The sequence below is a fragment of the Hermetia illucens genome, chromosome 3 (assembly GCF_905115235.1).
Source record: "Hermetia illucens chromosome 3, iHerIll2.2.curated.20191125, whole genome shotgun sequence".
NCBI classification, from domain to species: Eukaryota; Metazoa; Arthropoda; class Insecta; order Diptera; family Stratiomyidae; genus Hermetia; species Hermetia illucens.
The window spans coordinates 117,699,889-117,724,679 of NC_051851.1; the positions used below are offsets into that span (position 1 = coordinate 117,699,889).

A 24,791-nucleotide genomic window follows, 5' to 3' on the forward strand; every position below is an offset into this window, starting at 1 on the left:
ATTCTAAATTATGCCATGAACGCAAAATATATTTTCTCCAGCATTTCGTAATTCAACGTGATAATCTACTCCACCTGTTTTACTCACCATCAGATGCCGCTAGCACAGTCAAAAAGAAAAAAAACCAATGGCAACGTTCTACGAATCGAACGCACTCGACCCAGTCACTTTTGACATTTCGTGACGTGACGGGTGTGTGTATGAAAAAATTCCTGGTGGACTGTGCAACCATAATTTCAGTAATTACCCCGTCTCCAAATGCGTGAAATGCACCCAGAAACTACGTAACTCACGATCGCGAATTGTTCATATCGATTGTGTGCATCCGAAGTCGCTTCATATGCGTGAGATGTGCGTTTGAAGTGTGTAAAAGGTTCCCGTGACAGGTGTCAAGTTTTACGCGATACGTCAATATCGGGGAGCATCGAACAAAACGAAAGTTGGAAAAAAATTACGATGAAAGTCTTTGTAGAAACGAAATTGCGAAAATTTTCAAGTTTTCTTATTTAGAAATCAAGGGAAAATTCAACTACGGGGAACGGGTAGCCAGAACGGCGAGCGTTCCAATTAGTGAAGTCAATCCGAAAGTCTGTCCATATCGAAAGGTAAATTGCTCTGCCCCGCGCCCCGTTCCCCGCCCGTCCACGAGCACGCACGACGGTCGCGTGAATCTCAGGTGTAGTTTCGTGCGTGTCCAATACACACCGCTCGCCCGATTTGCAATTCGGACAACATGCAAAAAAGCTCGCTGAAAACAAAGGAAATGTTTATCATTCGAGCCTTAGAGAAAATCCTAACCGACAAAGACATAAAGCGTTCGCACCACTCGCAGCTGAAGAAGGCGTGCGAGTCGGCCCTTGGCGAAATCAAGGATGAGCTGAAGGATGCAGGTCAGTCACCCGAGTCCGCGGGCAACTCGGAGGCCAGCACGCCAACCACCCCCCAACCGTCGGCCGCCTTGCCTCTACCAAAAAATGACGCGGCCAGCGTAATCAACGCCGAAAAGTACTTTCTCCCGTTCGAGTTGGCATGTCAGAGCAAAACACCGCGCATTGTTGTGACGGCGCTTGACTGCCTACAGAAACTAATCGCCTATGGCCACCTTACGGGCAACATTCCGGACTCATCTAATCCGGGCAAGTTCCTGATCGATCGAATCGTTAATACGATTTGTAACTGCTTCAACGGGCCCCAGACGGACGAGGGTGTTCAGCTGCAGATAATCAAGGCTCTGCTGACGGTGGTGACCTCACAGCATGTGGAGGTGCACGAAGGCACCGTGCTGCAGGCGGTGAGGACTTGCTACGATATCTACTTGTCGAGTAAGAACTTGGTGAATCAGACGACGGCCCGTGCGACACTGACACAGATGCTGAACGTGATTTTCATGCGAATGGAGAACCAGGCGTACGAAATGCCGCAGGCAACGGATAGTGTGCCGAATGGAAATGGCGCAGGGGATGGACGGAGTGACGAGGACAAGGAGGAGACTGCCGAGGAGATCGTTCGAGCGGTGCTCGACGAAATCATAAACTGTAAGTTCAATTTTAATATAATTTTTTTAATTTATTTTGGGATTTTCATGGGTAAATATATGAAATTGAACATTTTTCCCAAAATTGACTATCGCACCGACCAGAGAACATTATATTCGTTTATGACTTGCGGTTTCGTCCAGGACAGAGGCAACTCATCAGACGCTGCCTCACCTCTCCCCTGGGAGCAGCGTAACCGCAGTCGTTACAAGGTGGTATTTTCTCCCTTTTAATATTTAAAAAAACGTTATGTGTATGAATTATAACGAACACAAATCCGCCTTCTAAAATTTTTTCAGGCCTAAACCGGCCGAAGTTTGCCCAAGGATGAGGGCCCAAGGAACACACATAGAAAATATTCCGTGGATTCCCCTTTCCCATTACAGGATGGACACGTATCATTTTGGAGAATTCCTATTCTGAATATATGCCCAGTTAGTGAATTATGGCCAGTCAGAATGCCCACAATACTTGTGGAAGTCTTCCTGCTTGTCGACAGGATAAACTTTGCAGAATGTTTGTTTGGTTCTGATACGAAAAATCTGGTATGTCCAGCAGCATTAAGGCTTCGCCACCTGTCATTATGGGAAGCTCGTTCCCAGTTTTCGATAGCAGCATCAGCCAATGCTACTGACACCCCAATTGTTGGTTCAGGGGAGAATTGCAGCCTCTTTTGCTTCCCTCTACACTACAATGTCCGGGTACCCATAATAATTCCACCATATTGAATCTAGAAACAGAATTCAGTCGGTTTCTACATTCCTCAACGATTTTTACAGTGATCAAAGTACTACTCAACGCCCTCAATGCAGCTTGACTATCGCTACAGATTGCGATGCGCCTGCCCTTCAACCCTCAGGATCGCATACACTTCAACCTGAAAGACCGCTGTGTATAGTCCCAAGGAAAAGCCCACTTCTCGTTTTTATTCGATAGGTAGACTTCTGTCCCAGAACCATCGCTGTAGAAGACGTCAGTATATCCTGACACGCATTCTTCTGGTTCGTTTCAGTTTTCTCTTCGTTTCAAGATAACATCATATCTTTAAGCAAACAGATGTATGGGGATCTGAGAATCAGAAGGCATTGCGAAAACTGGATTGAGTTCTTCCAATGCTCTGTGCCCCCCACGTCCATTGTTTCCCCATGGAATTAGCCGATGAGCTGCTCTCATTGCAGTGCACTGAATAAACAAATCCAAGGACTGCAAATTGAGTAATGCATTCAGAGCTGCGCGGATGTCGTGATCTAGACACCGGTGATATCCAAACACATAGTTTTTGCAGTGTGGCTAATTTACAGCGAAAACTCTTTTGTTTCACCTTAACCCACCACACTACATCGGCCTAATGATACATATAAGAACATATGGAGCAGTCGAGGCTGCTTATTGGGGGATACGAACTCACACGCACAAAGAATTGCTTAAACCTCACCAAAAAGGACCTCCGAATCATAGTGGGAATTCTCACTGGTCATTGTCGGCTGAACTATCACCTAGGAAAGCTAAGGATATCTACGGACACTGCCTGGAGGTTTTGTCAGGAGTATGACGAAACCTCTATACACGTCCTGGGACAGTGTCCGGCACTTGTGTAAAGTAGGCCGAGGTATCTGTGAGAACACTTAATACCAGATGCAAAGCTGAAAGATCTGGAAGTACGGAACATACTAAAGTTCCTGACGGTTATAGGCCTGCTTGAGATACTATGATCAATATATCCACTATAACCAGTAAAAGGGGCACAATATTTCTTGAAGGACGCGGTGCGATTTTCCCTTAACAGAATAATAATACATATAACATATATCCACATTACTACCTGGGGCATAAGACCCCATGTCGAGGCAAAGGTCCGCCTACACAGCCCATAAGCTGTGTGAACTTGTTTCATCTTTATCCATGTTTATTCCAAAGAAGCTTCTTGTCTAGAATAACTCCCAAGTATTTCACTTCTTCGGAGAGTTGGAGGGTTGTACTCCTCATCTCTGGGAGGCAAAGACCATTCAGTTTCCTCCATTTTGTAAATATTACCGTTGTGGTTTCATTTGGATTTACTGGAAATCCATGCGTAAGACACCAACGGTCAATCAAATTAACGGTGCGTTGTGTATTTCTACATACCTTTCCGATATCTCGACCCATAGCCACCACAGTCATGGCATCCGAATAAGCTTGAACTTGTATTGGCAGATTTTGCAGTTTGCATAGTAGTGAGTTGATCAGCATACTTCAAAGAAGTGGCGATAGCACACCTCCTTGAGGGCAGCCTTTCGTCGCTTCCGTTGTTAGGTAGCGATCAACACCCACTTCAGCACACAGCAATCTTTGTGTTAGCATAGCGTAGATATACTTTATTAAAGTTTCGTCAACACCATGCTCTCTGGCGGCATCACAGAGCTTTTGGAAGGGCGTACAGTCAAAAGCCCTTTTAATGTCCATGATATTAAGCTGATTTGCCGAAGTTCTTCGGATTTGAATAGTCATCTTTCCCAGGCTTTGGTACGAAGACTACCTTCAACTTCTGCCAAAAAGAAGGCACGTAGTCCAGAGCAAGACATCCTCGAAAAATATTTCTTAGAAGTTGCCCTCCTTTAGTGTCGCTGGGTAGATGCCATCTATGCCAGGTGCTTTGAAGTGTTGAAATGATAGTATAGCAGCTCTCGCTGTTTCGGTAGTTACTTTTGAATGTAATTAATTTGAATGAATTCATTTTGAGAACTGTGGTAGGCACTATTTAAGTTGCAAGTGCTAATCATTGATGTCATTTGCATTAGCTCCGTCGTCAAACGCATAATTGGACAAAGTGCGTTTTTCAAAATTTATGTGGGACTCCTAGATAATAAACTTACCTTCGAAAAGATGCATATAGCATAATACATTTTCATTTAAAATTATTATAAAAGATGAAAACAAGGAATAGTCGAAAAATCACGTCAAACGAATAATCGGACACCCAAACAATTTCGCTAAATAATATTATTTCCCCCATGGAAATATTTGTACAAGTTTCCATGAGTTGAAGTTTAAGGGGGTCATCCCGTGTGAAGGCCGTTTTTTTGGTATTTTTTAGAAATTTTTTGTGAAGAACAGGGTGAAGATACAAATACGAATTTTTCACCATAGATTCACTAATATCTTGAGCATAGTAATTTTTCCAGCCCAATCGCATAGTTCGTTATTGAAATATAGAGCAATTTATACACCCATCTCCAAAAAAAAGGTGTTTTTCTGCTGCCACGCTAGAGGGCGCTGCGATCATCTTAAAGAAGAAAAAAATAAACGGAATTTTAACGTACAAACGTAACTACAGTCCGCAAGCTAGGATTATTAAAAAATATTAAAAGCTAAATTTTTGGTGCCTTGTTAAACTTTTTTTGTGAATTTTGGTGTTTTTTCATAGTTTCTGCAATGAATAAAAAAAACTACTGAATGAATCGCAATTATCCTAGTTTTAAAAGGTGTAAAATTTTCAAAGAATTTCGTTACATAGATTTTGGGCAGATCGGCATGTGATTTATCACGTGTTTAACACTATAATTTCCGAACCACTCCGAAGATCAAGAAATCACTTTGCCCATGTATTCTACACTGATGCAAAAAAAATTCGATTCCGCGGATCCAACATACGGGATGACCTCCTTAAATCATTATTCAAGTTTTCTTTGGACGGAAACTAATATGGAAGCAATGGCTTTAGGTGCCAAAACAAACAACTCTTGAAATACGTCACGTACTAATAAAACTACACGGAGGGGGTAAAATTGTCCGAACCATCGGACATTTTTTTTTGGAAGCCAATTCGCTGTTTAGGCGTTATAAAACGTTATAACCAAAAATTTTCAAATTCAAAATAAGAGCAGAATTGGGCATGGGGGAAACCTCGCAATTATGATGAGCGACGTATTCTAAAAAGGAGTTAATAAAAATATTTCGTAACGGCAAATGAATTGAGAAATATAGTCCAAAACGAAACGGTTCAAAACTTTCTTGGGAATATGATTTTCATGGCAGAATAGTTGGAAAAATGTCATACATCAGTAAGAAAAAAAGTTTCACGGCTTTAGCTCTGTAAAGAATATTTTAACAAGGAAATGGTAAATACCGGAAACTATACAATATTATTAACACAATTTAATCTGCATAGCTCTGATGGGAAAAGATACATGTGGCCTTATACAGAGTTTAATCCACATAATATTCGAACCACTATCAAGCATGGTGAAGAGTCAGTGATGGTATGGCGGGCGTTTTTCCAGCGCAGGAATGTGGTATATTTATTTTTTATTTACACATTTTAAAGCAAAATGCTGAGGAGATGAATATATTAGATAAATTTGGCTTCTATCAAGCACATTTCCTATTCTCCTGAAATGTTGTTCATCGAAACTGCCTGAAATTTCTAAAACCACTTTCGCTTATTGAACATGTTTGAGAAGAATTGACACGAAAATTAAGGAAATGAAGATTTAAAAATATAGAGATATTAAAGGAGGCTATTAAGCAAGAATGGAATAATAGAAATATTAGGCGATGACGGCTTTACGATTTCTTAACAAGGCAGAGGCATCTCGTCAGACGCTGCCTCAATTCTGCCCTGGGTGTAGCGTGACGGTCCGCCATCAAGTTGATGAGGACTTAGGACCCCGCAATTAAAAAAAAAAATACAAATATTTCCCCAAAATTTGGTGCAACTCTATATTGAATCTAATAAAAATATATTATGTTATATACTTCTCTTGAAAAGTCTTATTCATTTTATAAAAGAAAAATATAAATTTTGAAAAAAAAAATGGTAAATTAGTCCAAAAAACATGAATCATGATTATGCGTTTGAACCATTGTATGTGCACTGTTAGTGGCATTTAATTGTATGATTACATAAAATATACACTCAAAATCACGGCATTGCACTAATCTTGCAAGTTTATGTAATTAGTGAATGCATCTTCCCGCAATTCTCAAAATGATTTCATTCAAATTAATTATATTCAAAAGTAACAAATTGCAAATGGCGTGAAATATGAACAACCTGTCATCCCTCTCCCATCGCAAAAGTTCAATTTTCCAAACTTTTCTGCGTGACGGATTGCGAGTTAGACTCATTGTATATTGCTTCATACAAATCCGTGTGATGAACCTCATTTGACCGTTCCCTCACCGCGCACGCATGCATTTAATGTATTTTGGATAATAGACACATAATCGCTGCGGGGAGTCACAACATTCAGCTAAGAGGTGCGACACGGTCGAGTTGCCCGCAGAGAATATTTTGCAGCGTCCCATGTCACTTCTATGCAGGGAAGTCCGGGGACTGCTGAGATTTTGTCAGTTTAGGCTTATATCTACCAAGAAGAATATAAGTAGGAGGTGAAATTAGTAAGAAAAGGCAGGAAGAGAACGAATCATCTGGTTTGAAGCCGAGTCAAGATCGCTGGGCGCTCTCCGCATTTGTTAATGCATTATGTGTCGTGTTTACTTCTATATGTGCGAACAAGGCAACAAGTTACAAACACCCAGTAGCAAATTGGTAAAATGGAATTTCGAAATTATTCGGATCGCCGATTTTGAGCAAAACTAGAAAATTTCTATAATAAATGCAATAGCACTATCACAAAAATGAGAATCAATACCAATGAAGATGCATAAAACGCAACTGCAATCTTGCCTCGTCCACGGGCGCCAATTTATTTATCCTTAAAAATTCAAGGCTTGCCTAGGCACTTCCTGTATATAGTCTTCTTAGTATCCACCTGTTTAAATGTCAAAATATGCAGTTGGTTGCCTCGCTAGCAAAATATGGGAATGCCGGGTCGCGGCAGTTGTGCTGAATATAGTGTCGCGTCATGTAGCATAGATGCGGTCGTACCTTTAAGAGTTTCTTGCTTATAGTTCTTTGCTTTCAGGTTTATAAGCAAAGGTTAAAAGTTGCATTTTTGAAAATGCAATCGATTTGCTAGTTCGAATATCTTAAATCTTAAATATCTTGGTTTTTTGAAGATAAAACTCAGTCCCTTTGGATTCTCCCGCTAAATCGAAGTTTTTCAATGCATCTTCGTACACTTGTTAATTTGAAGTTGAAAGTTTAAATTGAAACAGGGAACAGTCCCTCTTTTAATCTCGGTTGAAAACTCGTGGCGGTCACACACACTCGAAAAGTTATAACGCCTCACGGCAAGGTTTTTTTATATCATCATGGTCAAGTTTGAATTTCCAATCCTACTTGCGCCCTAAAACCGACTATCGGTTGGCTTTGATGAGAGAAGGTGATTTCGATTTCGTGGGTGATAGTCAAACTTTAATTATGCCAAGCGAAAATACCATCTAATTGAAGTAATGCTCGTTTGCAAAAATTGAAAACAAAATCTTATTCAAATCGGTTTACTATCTATTTGTCGGTCTATCACACGCACTTTTCTCAGAAACGTGTATACCGATTGACACAAAATTTGGTGGGAAGGTGAGAATTGTGGACGCCTACCCGTGCAGTGAGCTTCATCGCTCTATTTAGAACTTAAGGGGGGTCCTCCCGAGGCGTGTAATTTCTTGTTCGGTGAATATAGTCATGTGGGATATCAAATGAAAGGTCTCGATTAGTTCTTTCCAAATCATGTCTTAGTTGAAAGGTCTCGACCAAATATTATTACATGAAAGATAAACAAAACCTTTCATACCTGAAGCGGCAAGCTTCCGGTTTCCCGACGTCATTGAATGTAACGAATGCAGGGTAAATTATTCTAGTGATAAGTAATATTTGGTACTATGAGCTGCCGAATATTATTATTGATATTATATGTACGGTTAGGATAATGAGACATGAAATTTGTGATATTACTTTGTAATATCAGCTTTTGCAAAAGGGAAAGTTAATATGATATACATTACCTTCTAAAGTTATGTTTTGTGCATCTCTAATGAGTCTCCATCAAACAGGAGACATCCTTGCTTCACAAGATACTCCACAAGCATGCGAAAAAGAACAACCTAATGGCGATGAAGACCAGGAACCAGAGCTTATAACCCTGAAGAAAGCTTGTAAAATCCTCGAAAAGTTCCGTCAATTAGTAGTAGTAATAGTAGTAGCACGTAATAGCTATATATCTATGACGAAAAAGCCTCTAACGCCATCAGTAAATACGATTGATTATTATTAGTAGTACAGGAGGATGGGAGTGGGGATGGAGAGTGGGTATCAACTTGCTAAATCAAACTTTCGATGTACTTTGCGATGTGTTCCAGGATTTATTGTCTTTGCAACCGACTAATACCTCTCCAATTGTCGCACTCAAATGGTTGTTATTTGTGTTGGAATTCCTTTTACGGTGCTGCACTTCTCGTACTGTGTCGCAATAATGGAACTTCAGCGCGTCACACTCACTTCCGCTTAGGAATTCGCTCCCACGTTTCCGGCAGGCTCTGCAACGTCCTTTTAAGATTTGGATCTCGAGGCTCCTTGAAAGCTACCTTGTCTTTCACTTTGATAGAGACCGCATTATTTTGAGTGAAGTAGCTAACGATGGTTTTCCTAATCTCTTTTTGCTAAAAATCCCTCTCTGGCCCTCTCTATATTATTTTTAATAACATCCTCGAAGTTTATTATTTTCCAAGCCTGAGAAAGAGACTCATTACCCCTGCACACAAATCTTTCGATCATATTCTTGCTGAACAATATTATCCCATCTCCTCATCCTCTTTTGAGAGCTTTTTGTATGGCAGCAACTGGTTTACCGCTTAATTTAGTCACGGTACAACTAAAGAGCCACACGGCTTTGTGCGAAGTCGGCCTTTTACTACCAACCTACTAGATTTCACAGAACTTCGTGGGCAAATGTCTAAACTTTGGGCAAGAAGTGCACCTTATCTACAGGCATTTCTCTAAGGTCTCTGAGTCTAATAATAATACAATATTTCTACCGAAAATCGCTTCACTAACATAGCTCCCACACGGTCCTGACTGTAACGATAATGGTGGGAGGTTAGTGGATTTTTGCAGCTTCATTGATGGCAAATTGTTCGAGCATAAAGTCAGTTGGATTCCAAGTCACCGACATGGTATGTTTTTTCTCAGGTGCTACGCAGGTCGATGACCACATTCCCAATGGGCGTCACAAGATCTGGTTGATTGTGGAATTAAAGAAGCGGATTGACGTTGTCCTCGAATTTCTATACTATTCGAAATCCCGGGGAGTTCAACGTGGTATGCCCTGTGACAAAAGGAAATTTGTTATTGCGCTGGTCAAGAGGGCAGAAACTGGCGCAGATAGTAATGATTTGAGAACTCTATACCGCATCACGAAAGAACTTGGCTGGGTCCCCTAACCTTTCAGTGGTCCTGTGAGAGACGTAGACCGTCGAATCCTTACCCACAATGATGAGCAGCTGAGAGCTGAAAGGAATACTTCACAGTTCTTAGCCATATCACATTCAGTGAAGTTCCGCCTCTTCTGAAAGAAATGGCTAGTGACCATAACATGCGGATACGGACTGCTCTTCCGAACAGAACAGAAATCAATGCATCCACTGGGCTTGACGGTCTTTCCGCTGAGTTATTCATCGCTACATCTGCAGTTTCTCTAGATCTTCTACTGCTACGGAAGTTCTGAGAATCAGAACTTTCACAGAGAGAACAAGGAGTGCATCTGGCGTGCTCTATGCAGGAGAGGCATTTCAGAAAACCAGCTACATATAATCAGAGCGACTTTTGATTGCGCAGAATGCTGTATTGAGGTAAAATCTCAGAGGAATATGAGATCCAAGCGGAATCCGCCAGGGCTACATCTTGTCACAGATATTATTTCTTCTTGTTATTTTAGCTGTTATCGGTGATATTCTTCATGCTGCCTTGTCCTTGTTCAATAGACGATGACCTCTTTCCTCAAACACCTCGATTACGCTGATGATATCTGTCTGCTCTCTTGTCGGGTTATGCACTTTGGCCAAATGGCTCTGAATTTGGAAAGCGAGGCAAGACTGAAGGTAAATACCAACAAAACCAAGATTCTCAGTCTGACGGCTCATCGCACCTTCCTTGTCTACATCAATGGGCAGAGAATCGAAGGCGTGGATCAATTTGCATATCTAGGAAGCGTAGTTTCTGCCGACGGTAGCATTAACAGCGCTAGATCCGCTTTCGCTGCTTGTCAAAAATCTGAAAATTCAGTTATCTCAACACCAAGGTCAAAATGAGACTGATATCTACTAATGTTCTTTCTTTGTTGTTTTATGGAAGTAGCATGTAAAAAGGGACCCCCACTGCCACTCGAAGGGTCCAAGCCTTCGTGAGTACCTATCTGCGACATATCATCGGAGAAGGCTGGCCTGGCAGCCGTACACGATGTGGTCGGAAGGCAGAAGTGGCAATGAATAGGTCACACATTAAGGAAGGCCGACAGTTATATTGTTGGCGGACGAGTGGGTTGCCCTAAGGGCACTTGGCGCAGAGCAGTAGAGGAGGTGTGCGGGCGTCTCGGGAAGTCCTGAGGAGCTGAAGCGCACTCCTGCTTTTCTTCTAAAAATGTCACAGAACTTGCTCATTTCAAGGTTATGCGCTTCACTATGAAGTCATAAGCAATACTTGAGGAGCGTCGAGGTCGACCTTGCAGACTGTAATTTGAAAACGGCGTAGTTCCATACTTGCTATTCCCGTACTACTATTTCCATTAATTTGGTGATTCCACTGCCGATTGCATACCTGCGGTCCACTCTGTTGTTACCTCCCTTCCTTGTTTATTTTCTCGAGCTTTGGGTCCTTTACGGCTCTTTTAGGTGCAAACTGCTCCAAATCTGTCGCCGTTCTTCTACTTGCCTAATCTCGGTTGAGTTCCTCATTGGTAATCTTGGCACCAGCGGGCGGACCTAGTGATGATGGACTACCTAACCCTTTTTTTGGAATACATTTTCTTACCATGTAGATAATTTTAATAAAAATTATCGGAGGATGGTACTTTCCTCATTTTTAGGAAGAGGCCCTTAATACCTACCCTCAAAAGCGGAGACTCTACCCTTGCTATGAATTATTGTAATACCTTTTTCTCTTCTATTGCTCCAAATTCATCGAGAGATGTACCAACGACTGTTTGACCGCGCACTTCGTCACATCATAGTGAATGGGCATCATGATTTTGGAAAACATTGATCTATTGCTTCAAATTCTCTGCACCCTACCGATTTCGTTGCTAAATCCCTTAATTTTTGGCGGGAGATACCCCCAATTTACACAAATTTTTCTAAAGCCTTTGATGTCGTTACTCATAATATTTTCTTTTCCAAACTCTTTCTGGTCAACTTGTCGTTGTCAATCATCTCATGCCTCTCCTACTACCTTCAAACCATTCCTGCAGAGTTTCTTTTCGTGATTACTCATCCTGCTCCTTCTCTCCTTTCTTTGATGTTCCCAAAGGCTCCATACTTGACATCCTACTATTCCTATTTTTTATTAATCACCTTCCTCCATCCTCATTTGCCCGTGTTTTCTTTATGCAGATTCTCTGTATCCTCTCCGCTGAACTGTGTTTGCAATCCAACCTAGATATTCTGGTGCGTTGGTGTTCGATTAAAAAACTGACACAAAATATCAGCAAATGCCAGTGTATGTGTTATTCGCTTAAATCCTCCCAAACATCCTTTTCCTACTCTCTTGGTAGACAATCCCTATTATTACTGACCCGATTTCAATCTTCAATGGCAAACTTCGTTGACATGATCAATCGCGTTTCCAAAATGTCTGACTTTATCCTATTTTCCTCCTCCGATTTTACTTCAATCCAGCCCTCTCTAACACTTTTAGAATCCCTTGTTAGAAACATCCTTAAATGGTCTCGCATCCGCAACTGTTACTGTCGCTTGGAGCCGTAAAACGCGCTTTCTTAAACAAATGTTCACGTGTAGGCTATCCTTGCCGGATTCGCACTCTCAATTCCCATTCCCTGAAACAACGTTGAATCTTCCTTAGGATGTGGTACTTTTCTAAACTCAGTAATTGCCTAATGGACTGCTCTGCCCTCCTCGGGTATTATATTGCGCATTACCTACAGTATTTAAGTAATCCAATTACTTTTTTATTTTAATAATCCGTTAAGTAATTAACACCACTTCTCATTTCAACAATCCTTATAAATATTTAAGATATTTTTAAATTAACAATTCATATGTTGTTTTAATTAATGTACACTTAACATTCTTTTTAATTCAACGAACTCAAAAAGACTTCTCTGCTCAATTCCCAACTTGATATCTAAAACTTTTTCCTAATCTTTTTCAAGTCCAACTGAATAATTAAATTTTAGTGACAGGTCTCAAAAAACAAAATTACTCATCGCACACTTTTCTGAGATCTTCCACTCCATTGGCGTGCTACGCAAAGTGGATAGATCCGCACCATCTATTCGCTCGCACTCGCAACATTCGAAATAAATTTCGAATGCTGCGAATCCTGCCGCGCCACATCACTCCGCCCCCAGATGAAACCTAGGGGTTTCAGCGACTGATCCCCGAACTTCGTTCGCCGTTAATCCACAAAGCGGACACGACGTTGCTTCGGGGCGCACGCGGGTTTCAGCCTGGACAAAGAGACCGCCTTCTTGTGACCACCGATCTCGAGCTGGAAGAAATGTTCTCCCCGCTCGAGAACGCGGTACGGGCCCTCATATGGAGGCTGCAGCGGCTTCCGGACGGCATCCGTCCTGATCAGCACGTGCGTGCAAGTGTCCAGCTCCTTGGGCGAACAGGCAGGTATGGACGAGTGTCGAGTGGGTGGTGGCGCTTTGATGCGTCGGAGATTGTCTCTCAGCAGACGCACCAACCCCGACTCCGTGAGACCCGATCTCTTGTCGAAGACCGGATCGCTTGGGAGTCTCGGGTTCTCCCCGTAAACCAGCTCCGCGGGGCTGGCAGCAAACTCCTCTCGGCGAGTTGTTCGAAGGCCGAGTAGGACGAGAGGCAAGACTTGCGTCCAGGACGGGTCGTCGCGTGCCATAATGGCGGCTTTCAGCGTCCGGTGCCAACGTTCCAACATCCCATTGGATTGTGGGTGGTATGCCGTAGTCCGCTGGCGTTTAAAACCAAGGAGTTTGCCTAACTCGGAGAAAAGGGTGGACTCAAATTGCATTCCCTGGTCAGTGATGACCACTGCAGGGACGCCAAAGCGAGGTATCCACTCTCGACAGAGGGCTTCAGCACATGATTGCGCCGTGATGTCTTTCAGAGGTATTGCCTCAGGCCACCGCGTGAACCTGTCGATGATTGTGAGGCAATACTTATAACCGTGCGAGTCTCGCAAAGGCCCTATTATGTCGAGGTGTATAGTGTGGAAACGCTTGGTAGTGCGGGGGAATGAGCCCACTTCTTTCCTAACATGCCTGGAGACCTTACATTTTTGGCATGCGATGCACTCTCTGGCCCAGGAATTAATATCCTTGTTCATGGAGGGCCAGAAGTATTTTCCGGTGACTAACCGGTTTGTTGTCCTGATGCCGGGGTGCGCCAAGTCGTGAACTGCGTGGAACACTTCCTTGCGAAATGTGGCCGGAATGTATGGCCGAGGTCCCTTTTCCGAGTCTTCGCAGCAGAGCGAGAGGCTTGAGCCGAAGATGGGCAACTCCCGAAATTTGTATTTGGGGTTGGACTTGAGGCTCTGAAGTGCTGCGTCATCCACTTGCGCCTTGGCAATAGCCGAGAAATCGAGTGAGGCGGGGATGTTAACTTCGGAGACACGAGACAAAGCGTCAGCAACAATGTTGTCCTTCCCGGACACGTGCTGGATGTCCGACGTAAACTGGCTTATGAAGCTCAGGTGTCGAAGCTGACGAGGGGACGCTTTGTCGGGCTTCTGTTTCAAAGCGAACGTGAGAGGCTTATGGTCCGTGAACACTGTGAACGGCCTGCCTTCTAGGGAGAAACGGAAGTATTTGATGGACAGGTATGCGGCGAGCAGTTCGCGATCGTAGGTGCTGTAGTTCCGTTGAGCGGGATTCAACTGCTTCGAGAAGAAGCTCAACGGCTGCCAAACTTGGTCCACCTTTTGGTGAAGGGCAGCACCTACTGCGTTGTCAGAGGCATCAACAAAAACGGCTAGGGGTGCATCTTGCAGAGGGAATGCCAAGAGCGTAGCGTCAGCCAGTTGTTGACGAGATTTGTCAAACGCGCAGATAGCCTCTTCAGACCACACGATCTCTCGTGTGTCCTTAGTTTTGGGGCCAGACAAGTACGCGTTCAAAATGGACTGGAGATGGGCGGCCTTGGGCAGGAAACGACGGTAGAAGTTCAGCATGCCCAAGAACCTCCTCAACTCCCTCACTGTCTTTGGACGCGGGAAGCTTGATATCGCTTGCACCTTGTCTGGGTCGGGCTGTATTCCTTCAGGGGAAATGAAATGGCCGAGGAATCTCACCTGTTGTTGAAGGAATTTGCATTTCTCAACGTTTAGGACTAAACCGGCCTCAAGGAGACGTTGAAAAATGCACTCGAGATGGGCTAAGTGCTCAGACTCAGTGGAAGAAGCGACCAAAACATCATCCAAATATACGAAACAGAATTCGAGGTTTCGCAGGACTGAGTGAATGAACCTTTGAAAGGTTTGCGCCGCGTTGCACAATCCGAAAGTCATCCGGGTGAACTCGAAGAGTCCAAAGGGTGTGCATATTGCCGTCTTTGGAATGTCTTCAGGAGCTACTGGAATTTGGTGATAAGCCTTGGTTAAGTCCAAGGTCGAAAAGATGCGGCAATTCGCGAGGTGATGCGCAAAGTCGTGGATGAGTGGAATTGGATATCGGTCAGGAACAGTCTGTGCATTTAGCCTTCTGTAATCCCCACATGGGCGCCATTCGCCGTTTGGCTTAGGGACCATATGCAGTGGGGAAGACCAACAGCTGTTTGAGGGCCTGCAGATACCCTGTTGAACGAGTTGTTCAAACTCTTTCCGTGCAATTGCCAGTTTCTGAGATGGTAGAGGACGCACCTTCGAGAAGATCGGGGAACCAGTAGTGATAATGTGGTGCTGCACATTGTGCTTCACTGGTTTGGAGAGACTACAGTTGGTAGTAATCTGGCTGAACTTTTGGAGAAGTGCCCGAACACGAGAGTCGGTAATGTCTTCTAAAAGAACGGAAAGATTATTGCCTGGGTGAGATACCATATGTCCCGACGAATTAAGGTTGGTCGTGGAATCTATAAGAGACTTGTTTTGCAAGTCCACCAGCAATCCATAGTGACACAGGAAGTCTGCGCCTAGTATGGGGAAGCTGACATCCGCCAGGATGAAACGCCACGAAAACGTCCTACGCAAGCCAAGACTCACGTCCACTTGCCTATACCCGTACGTGTTTATGCGGGAGGAATTTGCTGCCGCAAGTTTGAGCGGTTGAGGGAAAAGTTGATGATGCTGGGGTACGGGAAGAACCGAAACTTCCGCACCCGTGTCGACGAGGTAGTTGCGCCTGCTGAGAGGGTCGAAAATAGTTAGGCGACGTGGCGCTGCGTTCTGGGTGGCCGTCGCCAAGACCCCCCGCGGACCTAGTTTTTTGCGGTAGAAGAGAATCTACACGGTAGCGTACATCTTGTCGCTTTATCCCCGAATCTGCGGTGGTACCAGCAAATCCCTGGGTCCGTGGACTGTCTTGACGACCTGCTACCTGATCGCCCTTTTCGGATGGCAGACCGCGAGCGTGCTCGCGATCTGGCGCCCGAACGCTGAGCGTCCAACGTCGCCCTCATCTCGGCCATACTGGCTGTTAATGCAGCAATCTCGCGCCTCAATTCACCCACCTCATCCGACGGTGGTTGAACGGCCGCCAAGGTTGGGCGTACGTACACCTCCTGAACCTGGTCGGCCGTCGCTGCCAGTTCCTCCAAGGAACCGGAGACGCAAGCGAGGATCGCCTGGGTGCCCTCCGGGAGCCGACGCAGCCAGAGCGACTTGATCAGGTCTTCGCCGATCTTACTCCCACCCAATTGCCTCATTTCACGAAGCAATTGGCTGGGAGTTCGATCACCTAAGGTTAAACCTGCCAGCAAGTGGTCTAATTTTGCCGACTCGCTTGCCGACAGGCGCCTGATCAACTCGCTCTTGAGCTGCACATACGATGTCGACTTCACCACGTCGGACACCAGAAGTATGGACTCTTCGTCCAGGCCGACCACCGCGTAGTTGAAGCGGGTCGCGTCCGATGTGATGCCGGACATTTGGAACTGTGCTTCCAGATGTACGAACCACAGTTCGGGGTTCCGCCGCCAAAACGGAGGAACGCGTACGGCGAGGGCGGTCACTTGCGGGTTCGATGGGCCCGCCGCGTCCCTATTGTCAAAAGACATGTTGTTTCACGAAAAGTACGAGATTGAAATGCAAACGCGGTGAGTTTATTCTGAAACGCGGTGAACTTTACACCGACACGGCAGGCCGCACCCACAAATGCACGCACGAAACGAGAAAAAACGAAGCGGACGCTATCCAGCGCAGACCAAAAACACCACCAATGAGAATGGAGGACTCGCGATGTTAAACACTTGCACGCCGTCTCTTGCAGCGATTTCAATTTTTTTTATTATTATTTATACAAAAAGTTGGGACAAACTCATTACGCTTAAAGAAGAGTGAAAAATACATGCGTGCCACGCGAGCATTTTAAAGTAAAACTAAAGAGAATTTCCTCAGGTCGTTAAGTTGCAGCGGTTACATTTGGTATGTATTTCGTCGTGGGGTCTTCTTATTCCGATAGCCGAGTAATCTGATGGTGATGTCCCGACGTGTGTCGCGCAGTACACTGTGTAGAGAAGGTTTGTTGATGGGGATGATGATGTGCTTGAGTTTTTCAATTATATGACACCTCGTGCACAGCCTTGAGGAATTGAGACTTCTGCATTTGGAGCATATCGATCTTCTCGATTTGTTCTTGGACGTAATCCAGTTTCCGTTTGAAGTAGTCTTTGGAGTCTTGTAGAATTTGTAGGCCACGAAGGAGATGGCTAGCAGGCCAATGGTAAGGACGATTCCTCCGATGAACGAGGGTCCATCGAAGTGGCGGCAATTCGGAGGAGGCTTGACCGTGGTTGTTGTGCTGGGACTAGGAGGCGTCGTTGGGGTTCTTGGAATTGGCGTTGTTGAAGTTGAGGTAGTTGAACTGGTGGTTGTGCGTTAGGAAGTTCCGGGGTCACCAATTAAGTAATCCAATTACTTTTTTATTTTAATAATCCGTTAAGTAATTAACACCACTTCTCATTTCAACAATCCTTATAAATATTTAAGATATTTTTAAATTAACAATTCATATGTTGTTTTAATTAATGTACACTTAACATTCTTTTTAATTCAACGAACTCAAAAAGACTTCTCTGCTCAATTCCCAACTTGATATCTAAAACTTTTTCCTAATCTTTTTCAAGTCCAACTGAATAATTAAATTTTAGTGACAGGTCTCAAAAAACAAAATTACTCATCGCACACTTTTCTGAGATCTTCCACTCCATTGGCGTGCTACGCAAAGTGGATAGATCCGCACCATCTATTCGCTCGCACTCGCAACATTCGAAATAAATTTCGAATGCTGCGAATCCTGCCGCGCCACAGTATTATAAGTAATGTGGACGAGTTCTGTAATCAATTTCGCGGAGCTCGGCAGCCACTTCACTCCTCGCCCAACGCCCTACAGTTTGGGTCATTTAACTTTGTCTTCTTTAGTTTTAGGCGTAAATTAAACTACTTATTTTTTCCTCTTTCTAAGAACAATATGTAATTAGAAATTTACGTTTCTCTCTGGCTCTTAATCAATAATATCCTGGACTTGCTGCACAAACTGTTATGTTCTGGTACTGTATGAACCTTATTCATCTGTTGCGCTTCGTATCACTTCCTACATCGTCAGATGCTTTCAAATCTCGATGGATTTTGTTAACAAATAATCGGGCAGCTTTCGAGCATTAAAAAAAATTAAAATTATGGCGCTATTAACATCTAAAAATCAAACCTGAGCGAATTACGTATCGAAATTCCTTCAGCTAGGTGGGCTGTATGTGGCGAAGTATTTCCCTTCCAGATCCAGATTTTAGACTATTTCCTTACCTTGCCAAACTTTGTTGATATATAGTTTAACTTTCCAAGATATTTTCAATTTACTTCTAAGAAAGATTACTCTTCACAAAATTTTATTGTATATTTATTTCTTTTCAGCCGCCGTGGCTGCAGTCGAAGCAAAGCAACAACAGCAACTAGCAAACGCAAATGGCGACAAAGCAGAAACTGCTAGCATTAATCGGCATCCATCGCAAGAGAGCGTGGAAACGCAAAGCGAGAATGATGCCATCGTAACAGCAAAATTCACTCATATTCTGCAGAAAGATGCCTTCCTCGTATTCCGAGCACTCTGCAAACTCTCAATGAAACCCTTACCTGACGGTCATCCCGATCCGAAATCTCACGAACTACGATCAAAAGTCCTCTCTCTTCACTTACTGCTGTCAATCCTGCAAAACGCCGGCCCCGTATTTCGCTCGAACGAGATGTTCATCATGGCTATAAAACAATATCTTTGTGTGGCCCTGTCGAAAAACGGTGTTAGCTCTGTGCCTGAAGTTTTTGAGTTGTCATTGTCCATATTCGTTGCGTTACTCTCAAACTTCAAAATACATCTAAAGCGGCAAATTGAAGTATTCTTCAAGGAAATATTCCTGAATATCTTGGAAGCGACTTCAAGTTCCTTCGAACATAAATGGATGGTAATTCAAGCACTTACGAGAATCTGCGCTGACGCCCAGTCCGTCGTGGATATATACGTTAATTATGACTGTGATTTCTCCGCAGCAAATTTGTTTGAAAGGCTAGTGAACGATCTATCGAAAATAGCTCAAGGAAGGCAGGCCCTCGAACTGGGTGCAACTCCCGGTCAGGAAAAATCTATGAGAATCCGGGGATTAGAATGCCTGGTATCGATCCTGAAATGTATGGTCGAGTGGAGTAAGGACTTGTATGTAAATCCCAACACACAAACTACCCTCGGCGAACCAGGGCCGAAACCCGACAGCAACGGGGAAGATAATAATGACATACAAAGCATAGCAAAAACATCTCATGGTGGATCCAGTCAAAGTTTGAATTCCATCGAAAGTGGACAAAACCGAGAAGTATTGGATCTCCCTGAACAACTTGAGGAACGGAAAATGCGCAAGGAAGTAATGGAAACTGGTATTGACATGTTCAATCGTAAGCCAAAAAAGGGAGTTATCTTCCTTCAGGAAAAAGGATTACTTGGCCCCACCCCAACGGATATCGCAAAATGGCTACATGAAGACGAGCGCCTAGACAAAACCATTATCGGCGACTATTTAGGTGAGAACGAAGAGCATTCTCGCAATGTGATGTGTGCCTACATCGACGCTATGAATTTCACAAATATGGAGGTTGTTTCGGCTCTTCGATTCTTTTTGGAGGGGTTCCGCCTCCCCGGCGAAGCACAGAAAATCGATCGCCTGATGGAAAAGTTTGCAAGTAGATACTGCGAATGCAACCCCAATAATCAACTGTTTCAAAGTGCCGACACAGTTTACGTGCTGGCATTTTCAATTATCATGTTAACAACAGATTTGCATTCACCTCAGGTGAAAAACAAGATGACTAAAGAGCAATATATAAAACTAAACCAGGGTATCAGCGATAGTAAGGACTTACCTGAAGAGTACTTGTCGCAAATTTACGACGAGATAGCCGGGCATGAAATTAAAATGAAGAACACAGTGGTGAACAAACCTGGCAAACAGATCATTGTTAACGAAAAGAAACGAAAATTTTTGTGGAATATGGAAATGGAGTCGATATCAACTACGGCGAAAAATCTCATGGAATCGGTGTCGCATGTCAAGTCGCCATTCACATCCGCAAAACACTTGGAACACGTACGCCCTATGTTTAAAATGGCCTGGACGCCATTTTTGGCTGCCTTCTCGGTTGGTTTGCAAGACTGTGATGACCCGGAGATAGCTAGTCTGTGTTTAGACGGTAATTTTCAAGATTTTTTTTCACGAATTACGATTTTCAAACTATATTTCTTTGAAATTTTATAGGTATTCGATGCGCAATTCGCATTGCATGCATCTTTCATATGACCCTAGAGCGCGATGCTTATGTTCAGGCCTTATCTAGATTTACCCTTCTGACCGCGACATCTCCCATTACGGAAATGAAGGCAAAAAATATCGACACAATAAAAACTCTCATTATGGTGGCCCATACCGATGGAAACTACTTGGGATCTAGTTGGTTCGATATTGTGAAGTGTATCAGCCAACTGGAACTGGCACAATTGATTGGCACAGGAGTGAGACCACAGTACTTATCAGGCCCAACGACACATAAAGATGCTTTGGATCCTAGCGTAAAAGAACACATCGGAGAAACAAGCAGTCAAAGTGTTGTGGTTGCTGTTGACCGAATTTTCACTGGCTCAATACGGCTAGATGGAGATGCTATCGTGGATTTCGTAAAGGCCTTATGTTTGGTAAATACGTCATACTTATAAAATCCGCAATTATGACTGAATTTTATTTAATCCATCCAACAGGTCTCCATGGATGAACTCCACCAAGCCCAACCGCGTATGTTCTCCCTCCAAAAAATCGTTGAAATCTCGTATTACAATATGGGTCGTATCCGTCTGCAGTGGTCTCGAATTTGGCAAATCCTTGGTGATCATTTCAACAAAGTCGGCTGCAACACTAACGAAGAGATTGCATTCTTTGCATTGGACTCCTTACGACAGCTCTCGATGAAGTTCATTGAAAAGGGAGAATTTGCCAATTTCCGATTCCAAAAGGATTTCCTCCGGCCATTCGAGCACATTATGAAGAAAAACAATTCGTTGGCTATCCGAGACATGGTCGTTCGATGTGTCGCGCAAATGGTTAATTCGCAAGCACATAACATCAAGTCCGGTTGGAAAAACATTTTCTCGGTGTTTCATTTGGCTGCGGGTGATCACGAAGAAGCCATCGTGGAACTAGCGTTCCAGACTACCGGGAAAATTATAACGGAATTGTATCAGAGACAGTTTGCTGTGATGATCGATTCATTCCAGGATGCTGTGAAGTGCCTATCTGAGTTCGCTTGTAACGCTCGCTTTCCGGATACAAGTATGGAAGCAATTCGCTTGGTGAGGACGTGTGCATTGTGCGTCCATGAAGCGCCGCAATTGTTTGCGGAACACGCTGGTATGGAAAACGATATTTCCGTATCGGAAGAAGATCGAGTGTGGGTCAGGGGATGGTTCCCGATGCTATTTTCTCTGTCGTGTGTAGTGAACCGATGCAAGCTGGATGTTCGGACTCGAGGATTAACTGTATTGTTTGAGATCGTTAAGACTCATGGGGATGCTTTCAAACCGAATTGGTGGCGAGATCTTTTTAATATCCTCTTCCGAATATTTGATAATATGAAGTTACCGGAACAACACACTGAGAAAGCGGAGTGGATGACGACAACCTGCAATCATGCTTTATATGCCATTGTCGATGTATTCACACAGTACTTCGATATTTTGGGGCCTTTGCTATTGGGTGATCTCTACACACAGCTTCATTGGTGCGTCCAACAAAATAATGAGCAACTGGCACGGTCTGGAACCAATTGCCTCGAAAACCTGGTGATATCGAATGGATTCAAATTCAACGAGGATACATGGAACAAAACATGCAAATGTATGCTGGATATATTTGATAGCACATTGCAGCACGAGCTGCTCACATGGAAACCGGAACCAGGACAAAACAATCCACAAAATCGACACCATCATCACGCAAAGGAGAACGGCGAAGTCCGGCACGGTATCCTAAAGCGTTCAAATTCACAACATTCTGTCTACAGTATCAACTCCGAAGATGGAAAAACAGAAATTATCACCCATGCGACTAACAGTACCTTTGCCAGTCTCCTTATTAAATGCGTGGTCCAGTTAGAGTTGATCCAAACAATTGATAACATAGTTTTCTTCCCTGCTACATCGAGGAAAGAAGATGCGGAAACACTCGCTCTTGCTGCTGCTGATCTCAAAGGAAACAATCCACACAACCTTACCGAGTGTCAGCGTGAAGAGCAGGGAATGTACAGTTACCTGAATACACCTCATCTTCTGCAGTTGATTGACTGCCTGCTCCAGTCTCATCGCTTTGCAAAACGTTTCAATTCGAACAACGAACAGCGAAATATTCTCTGGAGGGCAGGATTCAAAGGTGCAGTTAAACCAAATCTACTGAAACAGGAAGCAACTTCTTTAGCCTGCGTGCTAAGGATTCTATTCAAGATGTATAGCGATGAGAATCGGCGGAAAGATTGGCATGAAATTGAAATTCGTTTGATTTCGGTTTGCCAAGAGGCATTGGAGTATTTCTTAAGTCTACATAGTGAGGCGCACCGGGATGCCTGGACGTCACTTTTGCTGTTGGTTTTAACTAGGATATTAAAGATGCCTGATGCAAGGGTAAGTGCTTTTTATGTTAAATAATTTTTAAAAATTTCGGACAATTTACCTTTCATTTATTAAATGCGAGTGGAGAACTTCAAAAACATCAATTTACTTTTTTTGACGTTTAATCTGTACGATGGCACTAGGCTGATCTCCCTTTTTTGCCGACCATTTCTTCCGTCAACCCATTAGACTTCGGCTGACGTGATAGACATTTCTAGTCGGTGATGCTGAACCTGTCTCCAAATGAAAGAATTGCCGAAAATAGTGGATGATAGCTGGAAGCATAACTTGATGTAACCGTTATGTCATTCGGGTCTATCGGTATCATCGATCGTCCATCAACAAATCATGTCGTTAACAATATGCAGTGCGCCTGGATTATGGTAGAACTAGGCGGTTACTTATTTTCACACATTTGTTTAACGAGAGAAGAAAATGTTGGGACGTTTGAAGTTTCTCTAGTTTTGTAAGGGGTTGCGGTGTTGTTTCTTGTAGCACTGTGGATTTGTGCATTTTAGCGCTGTTATTGCCTTGCCTTGCCTTGCTATATTGTTCAGTTTTAATAAATGGGCGACTTGATTAATGTACTCGTCATTACTTAACAAATATAACGCCTCTCATTTGAGAGACTGCGATTCTTACGCTAAATGCTTTGCTGTTAGGCGTTGTGAATAATGCGAGAACCATCTTGTAATAGCTTTTTGAGACAAACCTCCAACTAAATTTCTGGATCCACTTAACGGTAGTAATTAACATTTACTATCGCCGCTAATATGGAGTATGGTAGTGGATGAACTCCTGGACGTGTTAACAAATACTGGAATACAAGTCCAGGGTTATGCGGACGACATTGTTTTAATCTGTAGGGGCAAATATGAAGATACCCTATGTGATGGAATCCAAACTGGACTAAGGGTTACTAGTGCCTGGTGCAGGAAGGTGGGACTGCGGATCAACCCAGCCAAAACCACCATAGTACCATTCACTAGGAGGCGTGAACTTGATCACCTGAGAGCCATAACATTACATGATATGGAGGTGAAACAAGAACAGAGGTCAAATATTTGGGAATTACGCTAGACCAAAAATTACTCTGGAAGACACATGTCGGGAACACTTATCGGAAAGCCACGCGGGCTCTGATGACTTGCAGATCCATAGCAGGAAAAAATGGGGTTGCAGCCCGAAGGTACTACTTTGGATATATACTGCAATAATCTGGGCAGAAGGAACCGAACTCAGCATACAAGCCAGGGAATTACATAAGCTCCAAAGGCTGGCTTGCGTGCTTATCAGTGGGGCAATAAGGACATGCCCAACGGCACCCCTGGAGGCCCTTCTGGGATTAATCCCTCTCCATCTGCACATACAGATGCAGGCAAAGAGGGCAATATTCAGGATGGCCGGTAGTATGAGTGAGGCGGAGAGCTGCCAAAGTCGAAGGAAAATTGATATACTTTCTAGGTGGTATCCCGAATTATTGACACCAAGGGATAACATGACAACGAGGTTTCACTTCGATAAGAAGTTTGGAACACGTTGGAGTAACAAGGCAAACTGGGAGAGCGTGGCTGCGACATACGGCTTAAATCAGCAACTGATTACTTGGTACACTGACGGATCCCTCACAGCAGAGGGAGCGGGTACCGGTGTCATTGATCCAAGGAAAATGTACTTTGAGCCAATGGGCAGGTACACTAGCATATTCCAGGCGGAAATATACGCCATAGATAAATGTGCCTCCTTTAATCTGCAAAGGAACTACAGGGGGCAGAACATAGCTATTCTCACCGATAGCCAAGCAGCGATCAAGGCA

At 43.6% G+C, this 24,791-nt stretch overlaps 1 protein-coding gene across 1 annotated transcript in view; it reads left to right on the forward strand.

The window, feature by feature from the left end:
* Positions 1-733: 733 nt before the first annotated feature.
* The window catches only part of LOC119651782 (brefeldin A-inhibited guanine nucleotide-exchange protein 1), a 33,022-nt gene continuing 8,964 nt past the window's right edge, over positions 734-24,791 (forward strand). Inside the window, exons 1-4 of the mRNA XM_038055537.1 lie at positions 734-1,535; positions 18,694-20,514; positions 20,580-21,013; positions 21,077-22,987. Coding sequence (XP_037911465.1) covers positions 734-1,535; positions 18,694-20,514; positions 20,580-21,013; positions 21,077-22,987 — 4,968 coding nt within the window. The remainder of the gene's footprint in view (positions 1,536-18,693; positions 20,515-20,579; positions 21,014-21,076; positions 22,988-24,791) is intronic.